The 27,137-nt window shown below is 39.2% G+C and overlaps 1 protein-coding gene across 1 annotated transcript; it reads right to left on the bottom strand.

The window, feature by feature from the left end:
- Window positions 1-102: 102 nt before the first annotated feature.
- slc6a11b (solute carrier family 6 member 11b) lies at window positions 103-27,137 on the bottom strand. Its single transcript, XM_051912646.1, has 15 exons — window positions 26,927-27,137; window positions 26,092-26,327; window positions 25,234-25,368; window positions 24,982-25,122; window positions 24,796-24,877; window positions 23,782-23,914; window positions 18,828-18,962; window positions 12,884-12,987; window positions 11,009-11,133; window positions 9,625-9,737; window positions 9,294-9,431; window positions 7,624-7,726; window positions 5,515-5,615; window positions 5,254-5,424; window positions 103-2,100 (listed from the first exon to the last, which is right to left on the bottom strand). The coding sequence occupies exons 2-15, from the start codon at window positions 26,312-26,314 to the stop codon at window positions 1,951-1,953; spliced, it is 1,854 nt and encodes a 617-aa protein (XP_051768606.1). The 5' UTR covers window positions 26,315-26,327; window positions 26,927-27,137; the 3' UTR covers window positions 103-1,950.

Here is a 27,137-nt window from a genome sequence, read left to right as displayed (position 1 = left end):
CACCACCATCTAATACCTTCCTAAAACGTCACACTTACATTAGTACAGAAGTGATTAGTGTCTACTTTTAAGCAGCTAAAATGACTGAGACACCCAAACAGATCTGTCCCTTTTTAACTTTTATTTTTAAAAATGAGTAAGCACACAATTCATATGTCCTGTGAATACCAAAATCTGTGTAAACAGCACATATAACAATTCCATCATATACTTAGAACTTGATTGTTGAATGACATATCAAAAGTCCTCAGAGAAACAGTTTTGTTTCATCAAGAAATAGTACACAAAAAAAACCTAAAGAAATGTAAAAATATACATATTTCTGAAAAGTTAACCAGCTATTAAAACACAAACAAGTTTACTTGCACAAACTGATGATGTCACGATGAAACAGACCAGACCAAAGATTGCATGCATGTGCACAGGGCTCACAGCGCATCCTGAGTGAACGACGAACAAAAAGTGCTCTTCACTGTGATAGTACATTACAGATCAGTACAGTTTGATCAAAGTACTTATGGCTGTTGAATTGCAAGGGTTATTCGAACGCATTTCCTCTGCTTCCTAATGACTTAATGGATGTCAATTACCGGGCTACAACCCCTCAAATAGACATGAAAGAACTACACTGCAAAAAAATGTCTTTCTACTGAAAAATAATCTTGTTTTCCCTTTAACAATTGAGTTGATTTTTCTGACACCATTGGCAGATATTTGTTCTTGTTTTAAACAAAAGCTTACTACATTTTGATTTTTTTTTTTTTTTCAGTAAACAAAACTTTTCACTTTTCTTCTCCAGTAAATGTATTTTCATTTAGGATGAAATGTAGATATTTATACTGGAAAACAAGACAAAAATATATATATATATATATTTTTTTTTTTGTAGTGTACTTCTTTGTCTCTTGGCAAAAGAGCTAGCATCCAATAAGTGGCCTTTTATACTTTGGATGGATTTTCACAGCAAATCTATTTATTACTGTATCCATACCATTACAAGAATATTTCACCCAAATATTCTCTACATTGTCATCATGTACTCACCCTCACATCTAGCCAACGTTTGCGTACGTTAATTAATGATGCATCAATACCATTTTGTCATTAATGGCATTTTTTAATCTGAACGTGAATGAAGACTAGATTATCAGTGAATATAGTGAGTTGTATGGATTACTTTTAAGGTGCTGTTAAGAAAATAAATGTTTAATATGTGCACTTTTGCATTCCACAGCAAACAGTACAATGCCTTTTGTGCTGTCCTCACATGCAAACCATCAGACAAAAAAACATCACACTATTAAGACTAAATGTTCATGAACTTTAATGAGGGGTTCATGATGAGATGACTCTCTGGATCACCAGTCTGAAATAAAAAAAAAAAAAAAAATCATAGTGATAAACTGTTTGGTCTGTCACCTTCAATCAAACTCAGTTTAATTGGTGTGAAATGGCGAAGAATTCGAGCCGCGTAAGACAGCGTGGAGAATGGGCTCGCTACGTCACGCTCGCCCTGCGAGTCAATGCTAGCTGAAGGACAGCGAATCACAGCGTATCTGACAACACTGAGCCTCATCTACAAACATACAGCCAACGTTTGGAGTGGTCATCAATACATCTCCTATCCATTAGAACAGTACTCTACAGTAATCTGCGCTGAGCCGAGAGGCAACGTGTAAAAACATTTCACAGCACATTATACCTCAGCTTCATTCTACACGCACAGAAATGACTAATGTGACAAAGAGTTACGCAACACGACAACAGTTTCATCTAGATTTAGATACACTCTGATACAAATCATGACGTTAAATTGTGATGTGTTACCTGTTTGTGCAAAAAAGCAACACTACAAATGTGATCATAGTTTTCTCTCTTTAAAAATAAAGGCAAAGATATTTGTTTCTTCACATTTCTGTCTGTTGTGCCGGTGATGTCCGTGTCTTGGGTTTAGAAATGTGTCTCCTTCTCTGTGATGGTGGAGATCTTGCCATCCGCCCTCATTTTGGCATCAGCATCATTGATAGCGCAAGGACCCCTGGAGGCGAGGCGTCCCCTCATTTTCAGATCAGAGCTGGGTGTGGTCAGCTTCTTGATCCTCTGCAAAATTACACCCGTATTATAATAAGCAGTCTGAGTGCATTGGTGGAACATTTCATCACAGTTATTGTCCTGTACTTACAGTATATACTCTAAAAAGGTTCTTTATTGGCATCAGTAGTACTGTCATGACAACTTTCTAAGTGTTTGGCATGGTAATGGATATGACGATGTTATTGAAAATGATATATTTGGTCTTGGTGGAATAGATCTGCTACGCTTCTCCTACTGTTATTGCTGCTGCTGCTGCTGATATTACTGCTGCTGTTATTGCTGCTGCTGCTTTTATCACTGCTGCTGCTATTGCTGCTGTTTTTATTGCTGCTGATGATGATATTACTGCTGCTGTTATTGCTGCTGCTGCTGTTATTGATATTACTGCTGCTGTTATTGCTGCTGCTGCTGTTGATATTGCTGCTGCTGCTGCTGCTGCTGTTATTGATATTACTGCTGCTGTTATTGCTGCTGCTGCTGTTGATATTGCTGCTGCTGCTGCTGCTGTTATTGTTGTTGCCGCTGATATTGCTCCTGCTGCTTTTATCGCTGCTGCTGCTGCTGCTATTCCTGCTGCTCTTGTTATTGCTGCTGCTTTTATTGCTTCTGATGATGATGATATTACTGCTGCTGTTATTGCTGCTGTTGTTATTGCTGCTGCTGATGATATTGCTGCTGCTGCAGAGCAAGTACGGGTCTTAATACTGCCAGTAAATACACAACACGCTGCTGTGAGGAAGTAAGACATGCTGCTGCTGTACAATATAGCGTACATGAATTACCCATAGCTGATCTATACAGGTGGAGCTGGGGAAGGTGGAGGGTTTCTAAAAGCACGCTGCAACTGCTACAGCAAATGCTAACCACTAAGTATTTGAAGATTGAGCAGCGAGATCATTGGCTACTGATACAGCAGGAACCAATCAGCTGTGCCCTATAGAAAATGATGTGATTGCAAGCAGGTTGAGTTAACAACCAATCAGCCTGCGCCATCTAGTGTTTCATGACAGAACTTTGTATTTCCATGAAGAACCTTCAACATCCATAAAACCTTTGCCAAAATAATTCTTAGAATTTTAAAACACTGATAAAAAAGAAAAAAAAAAGAAGGAAAAAAGAAGTTATTTTAAGAACAGATCACTGAAAGTTTCTTTGGGGAACCAAAAATTGTTCTTCTATGGCATGTGTCAAACTCCGCTCCTGGAGGGCCACTGTCCTGCAGAGTTTAGCTCCAACCAGCTCCAAAACACCTGCCTGGAAGATTCTAGTAATCCTGAAGACCTTGATTAGATGATTCAGGTGTGTTCGATTAGGGTTGGAGCTAAACTATGCAGTACAGTGACCCTCCAGGTATTGAGTTTGAGACCCCTGTCTACGGCATTGCTGTGAAAACCCCCTTTTAGAACCTTTATTTTTAAGAATGCAACAACATTTGTGAGCACAATGACAACATAAAATATTACAAGGGTATTTTATGATATAAGCAAGGGTCTAAGGCAGGATTCTTCCAATCTGGCACTGGAGGGCCACGGTCCTGAATTTAGCTCCAACCCTAATCAAAGAAACCTGAACAAGCTAATCAAGGTCTTCAGACTCTGAGGGCCCGTCTCAATACCCACACTTGTGCTCTTTGCACTTGACCACTTGTCTACTTGCATGACGTATTTCCTGTATTTTGGCCCAAGTGGGCGCAAAGATCACTATTTTTTGATTACCAGATGGGACACGCTTACAACATATGGCCAGATTTACTAACACCTTGCACCAGCGCAAACCCTGTTTTGGTGTTAAAAAACTACTGTCAGGATTGTCACTACTGACACGCAGTGAAAAAATTTGCAAAAGGCATGGACAGTTATTTTTGCGGCTGACCTTATTGCATATGCATTTGTTGGAGTTTCCCTTTCAGACGCAAAATGTATTTAAATGAATCATGCAAGGTGATTTACTAAGGTTTGCGCTAGTCAATTTACTGGTATTTGCGCCATTATTTACCGCCCAAAAAAGCATGTCTTTAAACCAGACGCTAATTTGCACTCCTCTAAGTAGATTGCGTTGGTCATTATGGAAATGATCCGGCAGCGTCTGGGATCCAATTATGCCATGTCGTAATTACAGTAGTCTCGAAATGACAACATGTGACGTTATTTTCGGTGCTGTTCAAGTCCTCGGACTGGGAAATATGCATTTCAGCACCACTATCAATGGCTAAATGAATCTGCAGTGGTCAGGTAGTATAGCGGTCATGTGGTACAAGTGGGAGCTCTAAGAAAACGTCCTATAACAAGCTGTAATCACGAGCTCTATGAGGACATGAACGCTTTTTACAAGTTGAAATCACATAATTGCGGTAATTACAACATGGTGTGAGTGCACCTTCATGTGCTGCCTTTACTTTTGTCATACCATTTTCCTGCTACTCCAGAGTAGTTAAATCAAGGCAAAATTACTGATTAAGAAAAAGATTTCTGCAGTGTTATACACTAACCTCATCACACAGCTCTGTATGTTTTCTAAAGCAGACACAATCAATAAGACATGGCACAATGGGGTCACGTCAGGGCAGCGCCCGTGTCACGCCCACACTTTGCCATCAATTCTGTGCTACGCTCACTATATCTCTACACTCCGCAGTGCGAGAAATACTTTCATCTTCGGCATGTCACGGCACCTCAAGAGATATGTTTTTTTTTTTTTTTTCTCTCAAGTACACACTGAAAAATACTCTCTACCTCCTATTAAAAATCATTGCCAGAAATATGAGAGGTTCAGTGGGGTGAATCAAGGACAGTGAAGGGGGTAGGAAATGATGACACATGTCTGCAGTGATGTTTATCGGGTACAAAGAGCAATGCTGAATATATGTTAAATAAATGAATCAAATGCATGCTCATAACTGACAGCATAGCTTGACTCGAAGGTAATAATAATTAAAGAAAATCTAATTTCATTTAAACCTCAAAATAAACAGATTTTTGCATTTTGAAAAAGCTGAAAAAAAGAAACATCACGAAGTGTCTATTTACACTAACTCAGCCCACCGTTGTCTGATTGAGCCAGATAAGATGACAAAAGAAACCTGTCTGATAACAGGATCGGTGGCGTGGACACACACAATGACCAAGTTCAAAAAGCCATAATTAAAAAAAATACTTTTACCTCACGGAAAGTTCCTTCCGTTTTCCAGATCTGGAATATGATTCCCAGAGGGATGCAAACCATAGAGGACATGGCCATCATCCAGCCGATCCCATAACCCCAGTCTGGATACGTGTACACATTATTATACTTCAGCGGTTTGTACTTGATCAGGAAGAACAGAAAGATGCCCTGAAAAGACAATCATATGACCAGGAGCTTAGCATTTATGACTCATAGACTGTAAATATCTCGACTCTTGGTGCATCAAATTCAACTCACAGCACAGATGCCGGGTGTGAAGTACTTCCAGCACCATTTGATGAAGAAGATGGGTTTGTATCCAATCATGTCCTCAATGTTCAAATAAAACCTGTCACCACCTGAGGATACAGATCAGAAATTCTATTATTCGCTTAAAATATCTCTCCGCAAAAATACACTGTATATTTATGTACTACAAATATAGGACTTATATTTAAAGGACACTGATATGGCTGTATCTCTCTGCTTGAAAACATATTTCACTGATTTGTTACATGCACTGTCTGACACTTGCCAGCAGGTGGCATTACAGTTACAGAAATGTGATAATACTGTGAACATTGACATGAATAATTAAAATAGAAAAGTATCTGCTGGCACATGTATGTCTAATAATGACAGATTCTGACAAAATGTACTATGAGAACTTATTTGATAGTAATGGCCAGTTATGCCAGTTGGGTAAGAAAAATAAAGGGAAAACAAGATCATTTTTCTGTGTCCCACTGACAGGTATTTTTCTTGTTTTATCCACAAACTCACTTCATTTTGATGATTTTTTTTTTCTTAGGTATTTTGTACTGGAAAACAAGACAAAAATACTGAGGAAGAAAATTGTTTTTGCAGTGTAACACTTAACTACCAATAAATTAAATACCAGATAACATTTGGAAGTTAAAGGGGACCTATTATGCAAAATTCACTGTTGCATGGTGTTTGGCTATAAATGTGTGTTGGCAGTGTGTGTACAAAACCACCCTTTAATGATAAAAATCCAACCACTCCTTTTTTTTTTAATCCCCATAAATCATAAGCAGTGTCTCAGGACAAGCCGTTTCCAGATCCCTGGCAATGTGACGCCACTTTAGCCACAGGCCCCGCCCACGAATGTTGACAGACACTGCCGTTTTAACATAGAACCGCCCTGAACGAGTTCACAGCAAGTTCACAGTCCGCCATTGCTGCACTGACGAGAACGTCTCCCAAGCGTTTTAGGTGTTCTGTAGCTGGATGGATTAATCCACATAGCTCTCTCCATTTACTCCCCAAATCTGAGCCGCTGAAGACGAGGTGGATTCATTTTGTTTTCAAAGAAAATGCTCCCTCAGTTCTACCGAAATTCGTTTATGTCTGCGCGAATCATTTCACACCGGACTGCTTTGTGAACGAATGTCAATACAAAGGGACAATACAAAACAGAGATTGTGCTAAAAATTTGTTACTCAAGGATAGATCAGTAAACTGTTCGTGATCCAGCTTACAATCTCCAGAGTGATACTGGATACTGCAGTAATGAAGGTGAGAGCACTTTATTACAGTTCATCAGAGTTGATTTACAGATATAAAGTTTACCAGTTTGTTAAGCACCACCCGAAAAGGCATAAGGTCTTTATATATTTGTTTACTGTTAGTTGTAACGAGTGTTTCTGTGTACTTCGCTGTGTATGTTGATGATAATGCAAGGGAGAGAGAGAGAGTTTATGGATAATATTTTAATGCACACTTGCACTGTGTTTTATTAAGCTCTTACAGAGATTTTCTAGAGTGAAAACGGATGCTTCATCTTTTGTGTGAAGTACAATAAATGTTATAAAACTCATCTGTAAAGTTTTGCCCATCATTCGGACGGGGTCCGGTACAACAGGCTTGTACTAATATAGTGGAAGAAGACAATATAAGTTATAACTGTAATTGAACTAAACTATACCTATTCCATCTCCATGCAGCATATATTCACAGTTTCTGACGTTATAGTGCATCCTGACTGACTCCTGACACCGGAGAATCAGCTCTTGAAGCTCCGCCCTCTTAGGCCGAGTGCAGCTGCTCGTTCGCATTTAAAGGGCACACACTGAAACAGCGCATTTTTGCTAACCCCCCAAAAATGGCAATTTTAACATGCTATAAAAAATGATCTGTGGGGTATTTTGAGCTAAAACTTCACATACACACTCTGGGGACACCAGAGACTTGTAAAATGGGGCATAATAGGACCCCTTTAAGGAGTGAAAACTGCATTAAAGAGTGATTATTCGGCAGAGGATGGTTGGACTATAGATGCTTACTAAGGAAGATTCATATTAAGTGATGAATATTGTTATAGTCCGGAATTAGGCAATGTCTTACCATAGATCCAGCCAATGCAGATGGACTCAAAGATGGCCACAAACAACAAACACATGCCACTGGCTGCATATGAGTCAAAGAGCTGGAACACGTACATGCCACCCTAACAGAGCAAAACACACAGTCAGAGGAAACACAGGACAAACACACAGTACTGTGGTTGTAGCATGATATGTTTACGAATTTTGGGACAAAAGCACTGGATGGAAATGCCAAGATGCGCATAAATTATACAAAAAACGTATGTGCTCAATTGATAATTATTTATCAGATGAAAAGACATGCACATAAACTACGATGGAAACACATTTACCGAATAAATCCCTCAATGCGCAACAAAAACCTCATCAGAGGATGTGATTGGATAACTGGACTAACCAGTGGACCAATGGCATCGCAGCATCTCAGATGTTGGTTTGGTGTTTCTGAAACACCTGAGTCAAAGTCTGTCATCAGAATGATTTGGTCCAGAAGCATCTCACACGACTGTGTTCCCAAACACCAGCATCCGAATGCAAGAGAACATGACAGCGTTTATTGTGTTTCGTCTGACGCTCTGAGACCAACTCATTTATGATGGAGGGAAAAAGAGCCTGATTGGAGAAACTTACAGTTGTATTACTGATATTTTGTGCCAATTTCCCAGGAAGTGACGATTTTGTTCTCTTGAACACATTGGACGGAAACGCTGCTTTATTCGCAAATGTTTTATGCAATATTCCAATTTTGCACATTGCACACTTTTTGTTATTCTGGTTGAAACTCTCTTAACATCTTGATAGCAATCAATAATATATGTGAAAATTTAGATATATCATCTGTGGAAGTATTGAGACCAAAAAAAAAAAAAAAAGTTCATCCAATCATTGCATTCGGTCCAATCAGCGCTCTGAAAGAAGGGTGGGATCTAATGCTTTCACAGCTAGCCGCTCTGAAATTGCCTACCCTACCTTTAAGTTAAATTTGCAACTGTGGATGGAAACACAGCTAGTGACAATATCAGATAACCACGGTTATAACCATCCTGAGGATGCTCACGTTCACTGCATTTTATGGATCAATGGATCACTACTGCCATACAGAAAATGGCTTTCAAAGCATCTTCATCTCCCTCTCATCCTAGTAACAGTCTGACATTCCACACCGGAGAGGCTTCGTTCCACAGTCGGATGGCTTTATTCATGAAACACAGAGTGAAAGCGTTCACCTGACTGCACATTACTGATGGAGAGCGTCCTCCTGTCTCTGCCTGAATACAGGCCTATTTTTACCCTCACTCCAGTCATAAATGCAAAACAGGAACCACAGTAACATGCCAGGTGCTGACACTGCCTTAGTGATTACAGCAAAAATACACTACAAATCACGCTTTTTTACACATGAAAAACTGTTTACCAGGATCAAGAGGCATAGGTTAACAATTAACTAAATTAATCCAAGCATGTCAAACCAGCATGATCATGTAAACAGCAAATCTGCTTGTCCTTTGATGAATAAGACACCTGGATTTAGCATGTATTATGCTTATTTTTTGAGATTAATAATTGTGTCGACACACGCTTACAACAAAACTAAGTTCAACCATCTGGGGAAGATTGTGACTATCTTCGTACTAATAATACTGATGCCACTGGAAAGAACATGTTTTGAACATAAATTTATCACTTTACCTCTGTCAACATTATTAGACCCAGTAAGAAGGAGGCCACAGACATTCCCAGGATGAGAAGCTCTCTCCGATAGCCCACGCGGAAAGTTTTGGGATACATGTCAATGATCGCGGTCACAAGACTCTCCACACATACAAACTAGACAGAGAGGAGAACGACACAGGGTTATTATTATTAACAAAAACCATAGAAAAACTATTTCATTACTTAAAATAAACTTGATGTACTAAAATAAACTATAAAGACATTTAAAAAACAAAACAAAATAAAGCTTGGGCTAATTTTCATTTATTAAAGTGAACTAAAGTGTAAAAATGTGTGCATTTGTCACCTGACTGTCAAGTCCGAGGAAGATGAGCATCATGAAGAAGAGGCAGGCCCACAGCGGAGACCACGGCATCATGGTCACAGCCTTAGGGTATGCTATGAACGCTAGACCAGGACCTGGAATACATTTCACAATAAAATAACTACACTTTCTGATTTTAATTATGCTGGAAAGATGGAAAGTTAATACAAAAGTTGGTCCCATCGAGGGGTAAAAAGCATGAAAAAGTCCCTCCAGCGGGAGTTCTTCTCTATATCAGTGTCAGTGTTTCTGAAACGCCTCCATCTTGAGTTTTCTTCACAATATTCCTCATTTAAATAATTCATATGCAGAAATAAAGGGGCGGGGCCTGGTTGAGTTAGTTAGTAGTGTGTTGAAACTGGCGGTTATGGTAAGGGGAGGGACATTTCCCAAACACCAATCACAACACAACTCCAGCCGACCAATCAGAGCACATTGTGCTTTTCAGAAGGAGGGGCTTCATAGAGACAGGAACTAAACAGAGCGTTACTGACAGACTGGGAAGAGAGGAGCTGAACAATGGAGAATATGAGGAAAATAATCAACATTCAAGCATCAAAACCTGTTCTAGTAGAGCACAAAAACAACATCAAGGCTTTGTAAAAGAGCATAATAGGTCCTCTTTAATTATCTTAATGACGGTCCTGGTGAAATAGCCTAACGATGCCATGTGGCTTGGCTCTGGTTTTGCAGTACAGAGACACCTGTCCAAAAGCAGCAGGCCAAGAGCAGAGATCACTGTGCCATAACACTAGAGTAATCTGCTGTAATATGAGCTCAGAGCTACTGTTCATTATATACTGTAATGCTGGCTGCAGTAAAATTCCATGAGTGGAGCTAGTAAAAGCTCATTAAATAAGGTTTATGGATTATTTTTTGAAAGCATACACTTGTTTTTCTATATTGTACAGGAACAGCTTTGAGAACCACTGCTCTAAGCTTATGGTTGAGTGGTTCAACAACTGAATATGTGTTTTTGAATAAACAGCAAATAACATATTTTTCTTAATAATAATGTTAGATGATTTCTGAACCCCTTCAAAGTGTGTTTCAGTCACTTCCATAGTCAGTCTTGCTCTATTGTAGTAAATAAGTAATGCTGAATTGTTGAATAAGTCATACAATAAAAAGCTTTTCTGAGAAGTGCTTTAATGCAGGAGTCCAAACACACCAGACGTACTGTAGACATCCCACTGTAGGCTACTGTATCTCACTCATACACATATTACTTTTCTGTATAAATGAGCTAAAACTAATTAGTATGGGGCCAAAACAAGATTTTTTTGCATTTAAAAAAATATATATATGAAAAAAAAATTGTTTTATAATAATAAAAAAATATTTCCAAAGGGAGGTTTTAGCTCACCTGACTCTGCCACTGCCTCTATTGGCACATTCTGTTCATATGCCATGAAGCCCAAGACGGAGAAGATGGCAAATCCTGCCACAAAACTCGTGCCACTGTTCAGACAGCACAGCATGATGCAGTCCCTGCAAACACACACAGCAATTGCACAAATGCAAAAGTATTCACCCCTCTTTAGACTCTCAGCATTGAAGCACAGTGGGCTGATCCACAGAAAAAAGACTAGTGATCTAAAATATTAAAGGATTAGATCACTTCAGAATGAACATTTCCTGATGCTTTACTCAACCCTTTCTCTTTTCACCTTCAGATGAAAAGAAATGAAGGTTTTTGAGGAAAACATTCCAGGATTTTTCGCCAAATGTCAGTTTCAGTGCAGCTTCAAAGAGCTCTACACGATCCCAGACGAGGAATAAAGGTCTTATCTAGTGAAACGATTGGTCATTTTCTAAAAAAATAAAAATGTATATACTTTTTAACCACAAATGCTCGTCTTGCACTGCTCTGTGATGCTCCACGCATTACGTAATCACGTTGGAAAGGTCATGCGTGACGTAGGCGGAAGTACCGTATCAGTGTTTAGAAAGCGAACGTCAAAGACTAAGTCAAACGTCCTTTAAAAAAAAAAAAGGTAAAACGATTTTCGGTCGGACAGATTATGAAGTTGGAGGAGAAAATGAAATGGAGTTTTTCGCCCTACCGCGGTACTTCCACCTACGTCACACGTGACCTTTCCAACTTCATTATGTAATGCGTGGAGCATCACAGAGCAGTGCAAGATGAGCATTTGTGGTTAAAAAGAATATAATTTTATTTTTTTAGAAAATGTCTTATGGTTTCTCTAGATAAGACTCTTATTCCTCGTCTGGGATCGTGTAGAGCTCTTTGAAGCTGCACTGAAACTGACATTTGGACCTTCAACCCGTTGAACCCCAGTGAAGTCCACTATATGGAGAAAAATCCTGGAATGTTTTCCTTCATTTCTTTTTGACTGAAGAAAGAAAGACATGAAGATCTTGGATGACATGGGGGTGAGTAAATTATCTGGAAATTTTAATTCTGAAGTGAACTAATCCTTTAACAAATAATAACAAAATTAATATAATTGATTCCATTCAGCCGCGTTAATATGACACATCTCTGGTGCAGCTCATTAGTTTTTGGAAGTTAGAATAAATACACCTCTTGAATTTGGAACACTGCAAAAAATTATGTTATTACTCAGTATTTTTGTCTTGTTTTCCAGTACAAATATCTACACATTAGATGACTGAAGGAGATCTGTGAGGGCCGCCAGAAAACCAGAGTTTGAACAGACAGCTTCTCGGGTGCTTTACCAGTCACAGCTTCAATAGAAAGTTTATGAGAAGCCACCATTAAATTACATATCTCAGTAAAAGTTTGCCAGAAGTCATATGTAGGTTTCTATGGTCTAACGAGAGCCAAGCTGATCAAGTTCAGATCTCAGTGGAATTATGAGTGGACAAGAAAAAGATCTCCATGTAACCTGAGAAAGCTTGAGCAGTTTTGCAGAGATAATGTAGGATGATTGCGGTGACCAGAGCAAAGCTGATCGATGCACAGATGCATGCAGACTTGAAGAGGATGAATGATTACTGAATAATACTTGTAGAAGTTTCATTTTGACATGAAAGAAACATTTCTGTTGAGTAAAACTGGAGGTTATAGGTCATACAAAATAAACATAGCAAAACTTACAGGAGGTTGTGGGCACAACTCTAACTTAGTGTTATTTCAACAAATACATTTATATGTAATTAGCCTAATGATTTGTGTCAGATAAATCTCTGCTTGGACACCAAAGCCTAAACAGAGAGTGTTTAGACAAAACACACTGACATGACGGACTCTCACCTGTAGCAGTTGTTGTTGTAGCTGTTGTAGCTGCCGAGAGCCGTCAGACAACCCAGACATATCGCATACGAGAAGAAGATCTGAGTGCCTGCATCCACCCACACCTGCAGCGATCACAAATTAATAACACGACCATAACTGCCGTTATTCATTATACTGTCACTGCAAACACATGCTCCATTTATTCTGAATGAGAAGATGTGGTCAGTTATTAATTGTGAGTTCAATAATGATCAGTAATCAGTTCTTTCTGACACTTACAACCCATCATTATTTTTCTTCCATTTGCAAAGTCTCCATGAAGCCGTATGACCTTCTTTCTTTTTGAAAAATGCTTGCGCTTGTCCATATAATGGCAGTGAAAGGTTCAAGCAGAATCTCTACAGAATCTGGAGTTTACAGTAGATCTCTAAACTGCTGCCATTTAATTTGACAAATCTGTTTAATGATGACGAACACTGAACACTATTTAGAGTCTCGTTAGCTTGGATAGCCTGAAGTTGACCCTGGCAAGCTCGATTGCAAAAAAGTGATATTTTGGAAAAAAATATTAGACCATTCACAGCATTTGATAACAATCATAAACATTAGCCTGGTGTGTATGGCTCTGTTTGACAAACAGGTACGCTATGTATAGTGGACGTCCATATGGGATTTGCACAAAAGATAAACATGACGGCACATGCTAGTCGATGAGTTGAATCAACTCCACAGCAACTACATAAATTTATCCACTAACCATTCAGAAACGTCTAAAAGTTGTAACTTCTTCCTGAGTCTCTCCATCAGTGTCGACTCCGGTTTGAACAATGTAAGGCTGAACACCGTTACTGACAATCCTCATTTTGGCTGCGTGAGATTCTCCAGCTTTGTTGTCGTTGAGCGACCGAAGCGCGAGCTGTTAAAGCTCCGCCCTCTTCTGGAAAGGGGGCGGGAGCAGCAGCTCATTTGCATTTAAAGGGACACACAAAAACGACGTGTTTTTGCTCACACTCAAATAGGGGCAAATTTGACAAGCTATAATAAATGATCTGTGGGGTATTTTGAGCTGAAACTTCACAGACACATTCTGAGGACACCAGAGACTTATATTACATCTTGTGAAAGGGGCATATTGGTCCCTTTAAAACACAAGATAAGCATTGTAATGTTATCTCTGGGACAAAGTACAGTAAAACAAAATGACATTTAAGTTAGGTTTTCATGGGCAACAGGAAGCGTCACGCTCCCGCCTACATCGATGCACACAACAGTCGCTGACTTTCAGGAACAGCCATTTTCTTTGAAAACTGGCTTCTGATTCCGATGCAAGATTCTCTCACCTGCAACAGGATAAAATGTTCTTGTAGCGCTCAAACGCTCTGAATAGAGTCATTCTGCCCCATAGAGAGAGAGAAGTGTAAAAATGTGGCCATAGGGGATCCATGTGAGTCGGTGGAAAATAAGCCAGCACCTCTTTAAAACGCTCTCACATAACCATTGAGCCACTAATCTCCTTTACTGGGAAAACAATTGACAACTCACAGTATTTGCTTCCTCCAGCGGGTAACCAGGGTAACCCCTCTGACCTCACAAACACAGAGCAACTTCCCTCCAAGAACATCCAGTCTATGGGGACGGTCATTTACGTGTTTTCTGTTTAACATTCGGCTGGTGCGAATGCTTTGGTTTGGCATTACTCGGACACAACGCTACATTCTTTAAAAGCTGCTTATTGATGTTGTGGCTAATTTGGAGGTTTGTTTTGTCTTGTTTTAGCCAGGAAGTGCATCCTAAAGAAACATTTTGATTGCAAACTGTCTCTGGTCATTATTTCCAAATCTTCCAAAAAACGCAACTTGTTGTTCATTACGGTTCTAACACTAGACAGTCATCAATGAGGGGGGAAAAACAATGCTAAATGCATTTAATAAAATGCAACTAGATAAGACAGTAAAATAAAGACACTAAAAGGACTTATTCACTTAAAAAAAAAAAAAAAAAAAAAGGATAAAATGCTTCCTTTTTTTGTTGATGTCAAAGGCTTTGCGTTCAACACTACTTTGGCACAAATTCATCTCTCATTTAGAATCAAGCCAAATTGCACAGATGCCACCATGGACAGGTTGTTTGGTATTTTGCATATTGTTGAGTCTACGCACTTCATGACAATATTAGTCAACTCCAATGATGCTATTTGTCCTCCACATTACCACAGAAATCACAAAACACCAAAAAGTTGATTTTGTCCCAATCAGGCATACTTTTATAGCCTCTGTTCTCTAAACATGCAGAGATGGAAACTCTCTGGCACAGAAAACTGAATTGCGTGGTGAGATTGTGAAGGAAGATGGTGAATAAAACAACGGAGCATAGAGAATGTGAACAGACCTCTTATTGTGTGGCATGAAAGCTAATTAAACATTGGTGTCGGAGGCGCCCCCATCCAAACAGCAGCCCTTTATCACCCTTTCTCTTTCTCCGCGTTTCCTTTATGTCGCTCGCTCTCTCAGGCTATCGATGCTACTTCACATACATTCCTTCGGTCCTGCTTTCTGTTCACTGGGATGAAGAAACGGTGGAGCATGACACACTGATCTCCACATCTGATGTTCAGCCATGTGTGGGCATCCTGTAATCCCACCAAATGACCTGACAGTTCCCTGCTTCCTGAAAAACTTGGCACTGATTCCTTGAGGTTCATCATTTCTGTCATTCTAAATCTGTTAGATTAGGAAAAAGAATTTTTGGCATAAAAGATGATAGATAGTATTTTCTTTGCAAAGTATAAATAGTTGTTAGATGCTATTTACTGTATACTTGGAGCAAATAATGGCAGATTCTATTTGCACCTCATTGTATTGTAGTAAATTATAAAACAGTATGCAATAATAACAACATATTCAGTGTAGGCTATATTATATTTATTAAAATCATAAATGGATGCTTATTAGGACATTACTTGTAAATAAACCCTTTATTCCTACTATTAAACACTCGTTAGACACTTTATTTCTACTTTTCGAATATTTTCTTAATTTTTATTTAAAAAAATGTTACTCCAAGCTGATATGCAATGGGAAAAGAGGGAAGAATGAGTTTGGTAAAAGACAGATTCGAACTCGGGTCGGTCATGTCAATAGATACTCTCCACACCACTGATCCTGTTATCGGACAGGTTTCCTTTGAAATTGTGTCTGGCCCAATCAGGTTCTGGTGAGCGGAGTTAGTGTAAAGAGCCTCTGCCAACAAGGCTTCCTATTTGCACTTGTAAATAGACTCTCTGAACATTTTTTAGTTTTTAATTACCAGATTTCTTTACATTTTTCATGATAACAAGTTTGGGGACTTTAGGAGGTTTGAATTGTAGACGTTGTGGTTATCTGTGTATTTTTTTGTAGGTTCGGTCTAGGCAAAACCTATTCTATATATATGTAAGACAAAATGTACATTCGGATGCACTGTAAAACAGAAAAGTTGAAACTAATTAAATGAAATTAGTTCGTTTCACTCAAATACTACTGAAAGTTCATTTTACTTAATAGAAAAAAAGTTGTTTGAACTCAAAATCTGATATTAGTAAGGGGAACTTAAACTGACTGAGTTGCAGCGGATTTCTAGTTCGCAGCATGCTTTGTGTCAGGCTGTGTAAGGAGAATAAATGTTGAAATAAGTGTTATTTTGTGTTTTTGCACAAGATTTATATAGGGGGAGATGTGTTATTGTTTAATACTCTGTTATTTTTGGTATTTAAAGGTTTTTCTGTGATGTTGAAGTTTGTGATGAAGGGTTACCATCGTGGTGAAGAGTAGTGCCTGTGGTTAGGTTGAGAATGGGCTGCAAAACTTCAAGGCTATGTATATTGCATGTTGATTAACAAGTCACGCAAGTATTTAGTGATAGGCTCTTTGATAGCTACATTAGTGCATGCTAGTGTGCTGTTGCTACGTAAGATTATGAGTTTGTTTATTCAATATTTTAATTAAATTGTAATTAAAAAGTTTGTGTAGAACAAAATAAAATTAAGTTCTACTAACATAATCATTCAGTTAACTTAAAAAATTGAGTTGGTTTACTTAAATGTTTTGAGGTACTCAGTGTCCACAAAAGTTTTGAGTATTCTGAACTTATCGGGTTTTACAGTGTGGTGATTATCCCAAAATAGACCCTTTTCACATTTCCAGGTTTCTCAGAAGCGGAAGTCATCATAGTTGGGTAAAATTCTATAGCGGTAAATGAGAGAATACATTAAATATATTTTTTGTGTTTCCATTTGCTCAAATAGCAAAAGAAAAACTCCACAATAGTGTTTTCACAACTTTCAAAAAGAGGAAAAAAAATAGAGAGCGATTGATAACAGCAGTCAGAAGAGAGAAAGATGTCATTTTTACCATCACTCCCATAGCTGCTGTATTAGAAACTCCCTCACAGCAGCGGTAACTAGTTTTTTGTAATTTGATGCAAAGGTAATATAATACTAAGTATAGTGCTATGAATGTACATACGTTTTTAAAAAAAATGAAAATATACAAAACTTTGCAGGATTTACGATATTGATGACCTTTAAAATGCGTCATCACAGTCTGTGAAAAGGTTCTATAGTGTGACAGACAGCGTATCAGGGTGATAGAAAAGCAAAAGTGGTCCTTGTATCACACTGGAGGTTTATATCAGGGGAAATTGGATTCTGAAGGTACCCTAAAATCTGGTGATGATTTTTTGTAACCTAAAGGGAACATCCTGAGCCATGGCCAAAGCTAACAATTAACTGGGACAAAAACACCTCAATTCACCTTCAGCAAAACAAACATGTCAGCTCAAATACAAGGCAGATTTTCACACTCATTTAGGAGAATTAGCAAATAGAGTCACAGTTGAGACAACAGTCTAAAGAAAGCAATCTGAAAGGATTTACTGATGATAGTTGGCTTAATGAGACGATCTGAATCTCAAACCGCAGCTTTTTTAGTCTCAGATTTCTGCTCAGGAGATCAAATCTTCTTCTTCTTTATCTATTTATTTTATTTTTAATTAATTAATGACTTTATTTATTTATTTATTTATCAGACTAGGGCGGTCTGGGAACATGTGCATCTCTGAGAAAGAAATACATTGCCAATGTAAAACAACTGCACAAATATTTCATAATAAGTATAGTATTTCCGTTTACAGTAGTAAAACTACAATACTAATGTCTTATTTTTTTCTTTCCAGAAGCTTTTATTTTGCCGTAAACTGTGACAGCAGGTTTACAAACGCTTCTTATTACAAATCCAGTGAAATGCTGTAATCATCATGCACAAAGATGGTGGAAATTATCTGAATGTGAAAATAAAAGCACAACTGGCGCATGTTGCTTTTCCAAATGCATGTTAAACTCGCAGCACATGCAAAGATGGAGTTAGCAGCAGAAACTATGAACCAAGCCGCTCTGAGATGCTGAAAACACTGGCAATCATGATCTGCAAGTACACAGTACACAAGAACACAGTGCCGCGCTTCGCTCTGAAACATCCAGTGCAACAGACTATACTTATTCAATTCATTTCACAATTTGACAAGTGCACTGAACCATATTGTGATTTCAGTTTTAGTTCGATTGACAGATGCTTTGCCAAAGCAACAGTAGAAATAATGAACAATGAGAAGTATACAAATATTTTGAGTTCATTATGAAAATGTGGCGGGACAGCAGGGATGCACTGAAATCACTTTATTAATGGAAACACTGAAATTATTTGTTTCAGCTGTGTGATGTAATTCCTATCTAAACAAACACACATTAACAATTTCAAGGATTTGATTTGGAATCTGGTGAAATTTAAATTCACTATTCTCTTTCTGGTTGACTGTTGTTAAAGAAGGTGCATATGAAAAAATGCCTGAAAATTGTTAACTATAAAGAAAGACAGAAGGGTGTTAAATCCATTAAAAGTGCAGTGACACTAAATAATACTGTTCATACCTGAGGGTCTGACAGACGAGAGATATCAGGGTACAGGTAGAACTTAATTCCATTAGCAGCTCCTGGCAATGTGATTCCTCGAAGAAGAAGGATCAACAGCATGAAATAAGGAAAGGTTGCAGTGACATACACCACCTGTAGAGGAAAAACAAATTTCCATGGGCATTAATAATGGTCATCAAGCTGCACCAACTAATTGTTCACATTCTACTGCATACAAACATTTTGATTAAATAGAGGTACTTGGAGACGCTGAATCTATCCAGACTAGTGCAAGAAATCACCAAAAAGTGTATATTTACACCCAGAAAAATTAAAAAAACAAAAAAGAATACATTTTGAAGAATCATCATGTAGCTTTTTTCCATACAACATCAGTTTATAGTGACCACATCTGACCTGCTCCCAAAAAGGACAAAAAAACACCACTTGACTAAAATCATAATTTCATCACTCGATCCAGTGAAAACAACAGACACTCTGTCGATTTCATTACAACTTTAATTACATTCGAACACTCAGGCGTGTGCCCGAGACACTGCGGCACTGATATATCTGTTACACAAATTAAATACAATATAGCTAGATCTGGAGGCTCATTTATAGGGATGTGCCCAAAGTCGAATATTATGTTCGGAAAGGAAATGACGCATTCTTCGGAGCCCCTAAAGAGGACATGGTGATGGAAAAAATATGAAATGGTAGGAAAAACGTTTGCATTCTCTTGCAATTATATATATGTGTAATTATATTGTATAATTTACGTGCATCAGGGAGCTGCTATCAATATCCAGGGTATTTAAATCGCTTTTGAATACACGCCTTTATTTCCCCACCTTTATTTTTATAGCGCTTTATATAATGCAGATTGTTTTAAAGCAGCTTTACAATGATCAACAGGAAAAAAATGATTCAGTGATGCAAACATAGTTCAATTCGTCTGAAAAGTGGCTCTAAAAAAAAGTGTTGTTCAATTTGGCTATAAAAAAAGGCTCAGTCGGGGGGCCAGTTCTCCCCTGGACAATGACAGACACAGTGTGATTATGATTCAGGCTGCAGCACAAGTCAGAAGTCAGACTGTGGATTGGTATCATTCTAAATATTTCATCCAGCTCCTGGTTCTAGTAAGAACTCTAGCTGCTGCGTTTTGGACCAGCTGGAGTTTGTTTATTAAGCATGCAGGGCAACCACCCAGTAGAGCATTACAGTAATCTGAGGTCATGAACGCATGAACCAACTTTTCTGCATCTGACACTGAAAGCATATGTCATAATTTTGATATATTTTTAAGATGGAAAATGCAGTTTTACAAATACTAGAATTGTTGCTTTCAAATGAAAGATTGCTATCAAATAACACACCCTGGTTCCTAACTGACAATAAAGATGTAACAGAACATCCATCAAGTGTTAAAGAGTATTCTAGGTTATTACATGCAGAGGTTTTTGGTCCAATATTTAAAACCTCTATTTTTTTAGAATTTAGTAATAGGAAATTACTAGTCATCTGATTTTTTCAGCTGTGCATTCCGTTAGTTTTGTGAATTGGTATATTTTCATCAGGCAAAGAAATATAAAGATATAAAGAAGTATCATCAGTGTAACAGTGAAAACTAATGCCATGCTTCCTAATGATATCTCCCAGGGGTAGCATGTACAGGGTGAAAAGCAACGGTCCTAGTACTGAGCCTTGTTGTACTCCATACTGAACTTGTATGGACTTTCTGTGTATAGGGAGCGGAGATACTGACCACACATTTGACAAGATAAGATATTTGTCAATGACGCTCAGGATCTGTTGCGCACCAAATCCTCCGGCATCATCCTGTCAGTCATCTTTCCTTACTATCTTCATGTGATAAGTGAAATCTGATGAACTGTATGCGACCAACTACCGCAGCAAGCCTAACCATGTCCCTTTAGGAGCTCCGTAGAATGCGTTATTAATTTTACAGCACATCCCTTATTTATATCAACATTATACTGTATATCACCCAGCCCTAAAACTGCTCTATGTTGAAAACATAACATTTTTAAAGCTGCTTTGAAATTATGCATAATGTGAATTGTGCTGTACAAATAAATCGGATGACAAATTAGAAGAATAAGTTGTTCTTTGTAGTTTTCAAATCATTTTGGATATTCAAACACATGCATTGTGTTCACTATGATGCACATTAGAACCAGTGAAGTGTGGCATTATTTTTTAATCTGTAAAAATGAGTTACTTTTTGGAAAATGGCTTAAATGACTTGTGAATAGAGTTTCGTCCTTTTTTGGTCACTGTGAATGTCATGGTATGGAAAACTGTGTGAAGATTCTTCAAAATTTCCACAGAAAAAAGTAGTAGCATACACATCTACAAAATTTTCATTTTTGAACTATTCCTTTAAAAGTAAGTTAATGGGGCAAACTGTCTGTGATCTGAAGACCAAACACATTTTTTACCCTATTTTGTGATGAGCTATCATGTGCAAATCAGATGTCTTACTAGTATACCTTTCAAAGAAAGGGATTCGAGTGAATGAATGAGTGAGTGAATGAAGCAGTACACTTAACGTGAAGGGGTTACGGAATGCTCTGAGGGTCTGCCAGAGGGGGCAGGTACTCTCCCAAAGCCTTAATTGGGTGCCGATTGAAAGAGTTACTCTCAGGGGGAGGAAGGGATGCAGGTCTGAGCCAGAGGTTTTGATGGAGAAAACACTCAACAGAGCAACACAGCACATCAAAAAGACAAAAATAGAATAGCCAGGCCACCATCATGTTGTGACTTGTCAACATGATGTTCACAGTCTTGAATTATTACCAAGTCTCAACCAACCAGTGTAAGAGCTTTGTCTCCCAAGACACACAGAGGCTCGAATCCTCAGCGCAATCAGACCAACAGCATTATAAGATCACGGCATGATTCTTCTCCACTATACATTCAAGTTCGAGAACATAAAATGCTTTTGGAAAATAGCATTCACGATCCACAGAAATGAGTTCAACATTTTGAAGCTCTTTCAATCCCGTGAACAAAACCACCCTTGGGGGCGGCACTAGGTTCTTGTTCCTCTGGCACCCGGTCAAGACCATACGAGGACAAGACAGGGTTTGGACACAAAAGCTTCTACCCTGTTTCCCTCCAGAAGGAGCCCAACTGGGTTGTGTTGGCAGTGTGGGAAAATGTGTGGCACAGAAACTGACAATTGCTGATGACTTCAATCTGACCTGGGTAATTTACTGTACCAAACGACAACAAATGCATCTTCACGTTAATTAACAAATGTGTCGCCTTTCGAGACACTTCAAAATTAATAAATTGGAGACAGGAAGTTTTTGTCTTTTAAAATGCCTCTTTAACGAAATCAATCACCCTTTCTCGTTTGTGCCTAAATGTATTGAACTGCAATGTGAGAATCAATGTACGTTTTCGTAACGTTTTTTAACCAAGTAATCAGGTGGAATAAACAGACCAACTGTGTTAATCGGAGATCTGTAAGAGTTTGACAAAGGATATCCTTTAATCCCAGTGCACCTCACAGTATGAGCATGGCAAAGCTTGTCCAGCTCACTGATTCACACTCTTTTCAATTAGCCTTGTAAAATGATTACATATCCATATCCAAAAACCATGGCCACTGCAATGAGTGAATCCCCCACTAGGCTTTCAGATGCATGCGTGTGGTTTTTCTCAATGAATGGACCAATGTTTAAACTCGCCATGAGACTTTGACGCACGCTGACTTTCTCCCACTCTCCCAGGTCAAACATTTAAGCCCCACATTCACAGGTCAGCCTCATGCCATAAATCTACCGCTGGCTTATGGGAGAATCACAAACAGCCACAAAAGACCTGCGGTGAACAGCTTAGCAAATGTTCTGAATGCTGCAATCTGTATAGCGGTCAAAGGAAAGGAAGAAAGCAGTTTGCTATCCGCCAGACATAATTCCTCACAGAAGGGAAGAGGCGAGCGGAGGAACTCTGCATGCTCCTCATGAACGCTCCACTTTCCCCCTGTGAATACAGAAATCAATCTTGGACAGGCTGCTAAAGCCTCGCCATGAAGGAGCATTCTTTCCCCTTGCTTCACGGCCAAACAAAAGCCACTTCAGGAGATATAGGCCTTGCTGCCGAGCTTTTCTCCTGGACCTGTACAATGTGAACCCATTTATTTTTCCCCACACATCCCTCTTCCTTTCTTCCCACTTTCTTTCTGGCTCATTGAGTCCGTTAGACTTTCTTAAAGGCTGCTGGAAGAATAGAATCCAGAGGAAGGCTAGTGACTGAGTTGCAGAGATTGGCAGAGGGACACAGGCCCTCATAATGCAATGGATTGTGGGTACAAGGCGAAGGTAGAGGAAGGCCAGAGCTGCTTTTCGCTGTCCAGACACAGGAATAATGCAAACTGTTTGTTTTCCAAAGGCACTTTTTCACAGTAGTTTGGTTTGAGTTTACCAATAAACCATTTGGTTATTGTGAGGATGCACCTTTGTGCACCTACGTTTCCGTTTGGTTTCTGGAAGGCTGCCGATTTCTGTTCAATGGCCATTTTGATGCCTGCCTGTCTGATATGCGAGTCAGTAGTTTTGACAGCTGGCATTGTCTCAATGTATGTCTAAAGCCTCAAAGTGCAATTGTGCCCTCAAAGATTTAACACTTTATGTGCTGATAATGTTTGCATTTGAGCCTTTGCAAATCACTAGATCCACACTGTAGCTGGACATTCCCACATACCGTATGAGCGCTCCACATGTCGGAGTTGCACTGATGACATCATTTGCAAGGATGGAATGCATGTCTCACTCACCCATTTACTTCCGTGCTGAATTGACTGCATGACATTAGGGCGCTAAGTTCTCCTATTCATCCAAGTCTCTCATTGAGACATCTCCAACTCGGCCTCTCACTCTTTGGTTAACATCTACACACATTCAACACCATTTCCGGTCACTGGACCTTTTGTTTTTACCTTTCCAGTTGATTTTGGACCTTTCCAAATGCAGAAATAGCATATGATCCAGGCTAAAAGTAGACAGATAGCGAGTTCCCAGCGAAGGCTGCCAACTTCTTCAATTCCAGAGGATATCTTGAGAACACGGCGTCTAGAAGGGAAAACATTCTGAAATGAACAACTTTTCTAGCAGGCAAGCAACACATGAACACAAGCTCACATGAGCAGGTTTTTAAGGTTGGCTCTAAACTGGACTAAATTAGACACTTTCTTATGTGCACAATGTACAATGACCCCAAACCAGGTACAATGACATCCATCAAACTTCCAAGAACCTCTGACTTCCAGGAGAGCCAACTCTACATGCCCAACTATTTGTCCTAACTTTAAGGTGGTCTAAAGTTTTGTTTAACGTTGACTGGTTGTGACGCAGTGAATTGCAAGTTTGCCACAATTCTCTTTCTTGCACTGCCATTTATCATCTTTGACATGTTCTTGGGTGACATCCACTGCCTAAGTCATGCCCCCTTTGAACAAACCTTCACCATTCAACCTCAGAACTGACAGCTTCTGTGCCTCTCAGTACTAGAGGCCTGCATGCTCAATGTGTGAGACTGAGGCCAGCAACATGCGAGAACTGTCTGACTGCTTCCTCTGTATTTGGCCTTGAATATGAAACTGAGAGGAAAAAACAAGCCAACTATGGCCAAATTTGTGTTCATACCATTCCTAGCTGTGCAAGTGCCCTTTTGATGCTTGTTGACAACAGCAAAGCAAAAAGAATGACAAATTATCAGTGAAAAAGGTTATGGATTTCCATGGATAATAAGCAGTAGTCGACTGCTCTGCAGATGAACTGTGCCAAAAGTTGCCTGGAAAGCCAGTGTGTCACTGTGCATATTAATTATTTGTGAACTGCTGGTGATCCCAGAGTTTTCGGTTGAATTCATAACTTGAATTCCTGCTGTTGTTTCTAGAAATATGTACAGTACTATGTATTTAATGCTACTAAACAGTCAGAATCATACTCACTCCCAAAACTCTATGACTGGTGATGTGGAAAATGGGTTGGTGAAGTTGGCAATGCTTTCGTTGGTAAAATCCACACAGTTTTCTAGAAGGCAATTGTTATAACAATATTGTCAGTTTTTCATTCGTGCATTAAGATGTTTTACTTAATTCTTAGAAATGCTTTCTTGAATCCTCAAATGTACCAACCCGTGTTCCAATAGTGACCACACGACGCCCAGGGCAGCTCTGTTGTAAAGCAGTTGAACAGGTAGAAAATGGCCCAAGCCAATATAACCACATAATAAACATTCAGGTGGGCTTCGATGACTTGGGTCGCATAACCAATGCCTATAAGAGGACACACAACCAACAAAGACAAGAAACCATTCAGTTTAACATCACTGTTGATGTATGTTCAGTGTAATGAGTAGGAATGTAATCATGAGAACCAGGCCTTACCTTCAAAGAGCGGACAGACTTTTCGCCAACATGTGATGCCCCCTTCACTAGTGAACTGACCTAGTGCTGTTTCCAAGAAGAAGACTGGGATCCCACAGCAGACGAAGAAGATGACATAAGGCACAAAGAAAGCACCTAAAACAGACACATACAGTTACACCTCTCAACCCATGAGAACCATCACATTCATTTAACAAATTCATGCAAAGCTGACTAACAGTATCCTACAGAAACAGTCAGTGTGTGTTGTTGACAGGAAATCATAAAATCGGTTCATTTGTTTTTCAAACTCTAAGAATGACAAATCAAGGAGAGGTGTCATATTCAATTAAGAAATATCTGAGAGGTTCCATTAGTTGCTGGATGTTTCGCAGGCTGTGTGGTTTTAATCGTGCATTGTGTGCTAATATCTTTCTGTGAATTATCTTGTACTGCTTTTGCACTGTTGGATCAGCTGTATCAGCCCATTCTGACTTGAGTACTAAATCACATGGCCACGACAAAAACCGCAGCATGTTGTTATAATCTACAGCTGCCATTTTAAAACACATAGCAACTACAACCATGGCATTATCATTTATTTTTATAGTTATTATCATGTTTACTTATAGTTCATTTAACACCACAGAAGTTAAACCAGTGTGCCATCTAGCAAAACTTGGAAGCGAATTTAAAAGCATGTGGATGGACTTAGAGGGATGGACTGAGACCTTAGAGTTTTGGGTTTAAAAAAAGGGCAAGAAGAGATGTCAGTTGCATAAATAGGAAGCCTGAATGGCAAAGAAAAAAACTCCATCAGCCTTTGACAGGAGTTGGTGAAGTGTGTCATTGAATGGGAATGAATGCATAATCTCTTACCTCCGCCGTTCTTGTAACACAGATATGGGAACCTCCAAACGTTGCCAAGCCCGATAATCTCTCCAGCCACTGACAGCACAAACTCAATCTTATTATTCCACTGCCCTCTCTCATTCACTACCTTCTTATCATTGCTGCGCACTGCGCTCGGGTTCGACGCTTCGGGGTCCATCGTATCATCTGCTTTTCCATTTATTATGGGAATCGTCTTTTCGGCTGTCATGACGTTCTACAGCCTGAAACATATGGATTACACCTGTAGCTGAATCACATGTCACCACTGGAACCATTTCATTTCAAAGCTGCCGAGCACCGACGCGTCAGGGCCCGTTCGCACAGGACGCCTTCTTGCGTTCGAATGCAGGAGCGCCATATGGGGACGCGTTTTTATATCAGCGATGCCACAAAAGGAGCAAGCCTGCGTTATATTTTGTCTTGCCGTGTCAAGTTAACGAAGTTAAAGTTTAAACGCGCGTCTGGAGACTGCGTTCTGTTCAATATTCTGTTGTTAATGAGTGCAACTACGCGTTCTGTGTGAACAGCTCCTCAACTGAGTATAATTTAAATGTCATTTAAATGTAATTGTAGAGCGTTCCAGGTTGACGCGTCACGTCTTGATTATAACGCAAGCGTTCCAGATTGTCGCGTCGCGTCTTTGTTGATATGTTCTGTGTGTTTTGGCTATTGTACACGGTGCGTTACTGGATTCAATTGCAGGAAAGGTACACAGTGTCACCGAAAGTAATATAGCTAATTTAGGTAAACATAATGTAGTTTCATCTCAGAGCAAACCCCACTCACTCCCATCATTGTGATTGAGCTGAAGCTCACTTACCGGTATAGGTGGCACAGTGAACCTCCTCAGATCACCCAGTAACCACCTGCTTTGAGGGCTGCTTCAGTCTGAACCCGTTTGATAGAAAACAAAACAAGACAAAAAGAAGAAAAGTGAAAATCCCTGATGGATGTCACAGTGTTGTGACTGTGGCAGTGAGCAGCTCACTACTGCTGTGATCAGAGCTCAGATCTGATCTCCACCGCCTCTC

The sequence above is a fragment of the Ctenopharyngodon idella genome, chromosome 11 (genome assembly GCF_019924925.1).
Source record: "Ctenopharyngodon idella isolate HZGC_01 chromosome 11, HZGC01, whole genome shotgun sequence".
NCBI lineage: Eukaryota > Metazoa > Chordata > Actinopteri > Cypriniformes > Xenocyprididae > Ctenopharyngodon > Ctenopharyngodon idella.
Note: the sequence above shows the minus strand (reverse complement) of the source record. Positions and strands in the feature narration are given on the sequence as shown.

Coding starts and splice junctions, on each gene's coding strand:
- slc6a11b (XM_051912646.1), bottom strand. CDS start 26,314: ATGACAGCCGAAAAGACGATTCCCATAATAAATGGAAAAGCAGATGAT. Junction 24,878..24,981: donor TGGTCACTATTGGAACACGG/GTTGGTACATTT, acceptor ATTGCCTTCTAG/AAAACTGTGTGGATTTTACC. Junction 5,616..7,623: donor CTGCATTGGCTGGATCTATG/GTAAGACATTGC, acceptor CTGTATCCTCAG/GTGGTGACAGGTTTTATTTG.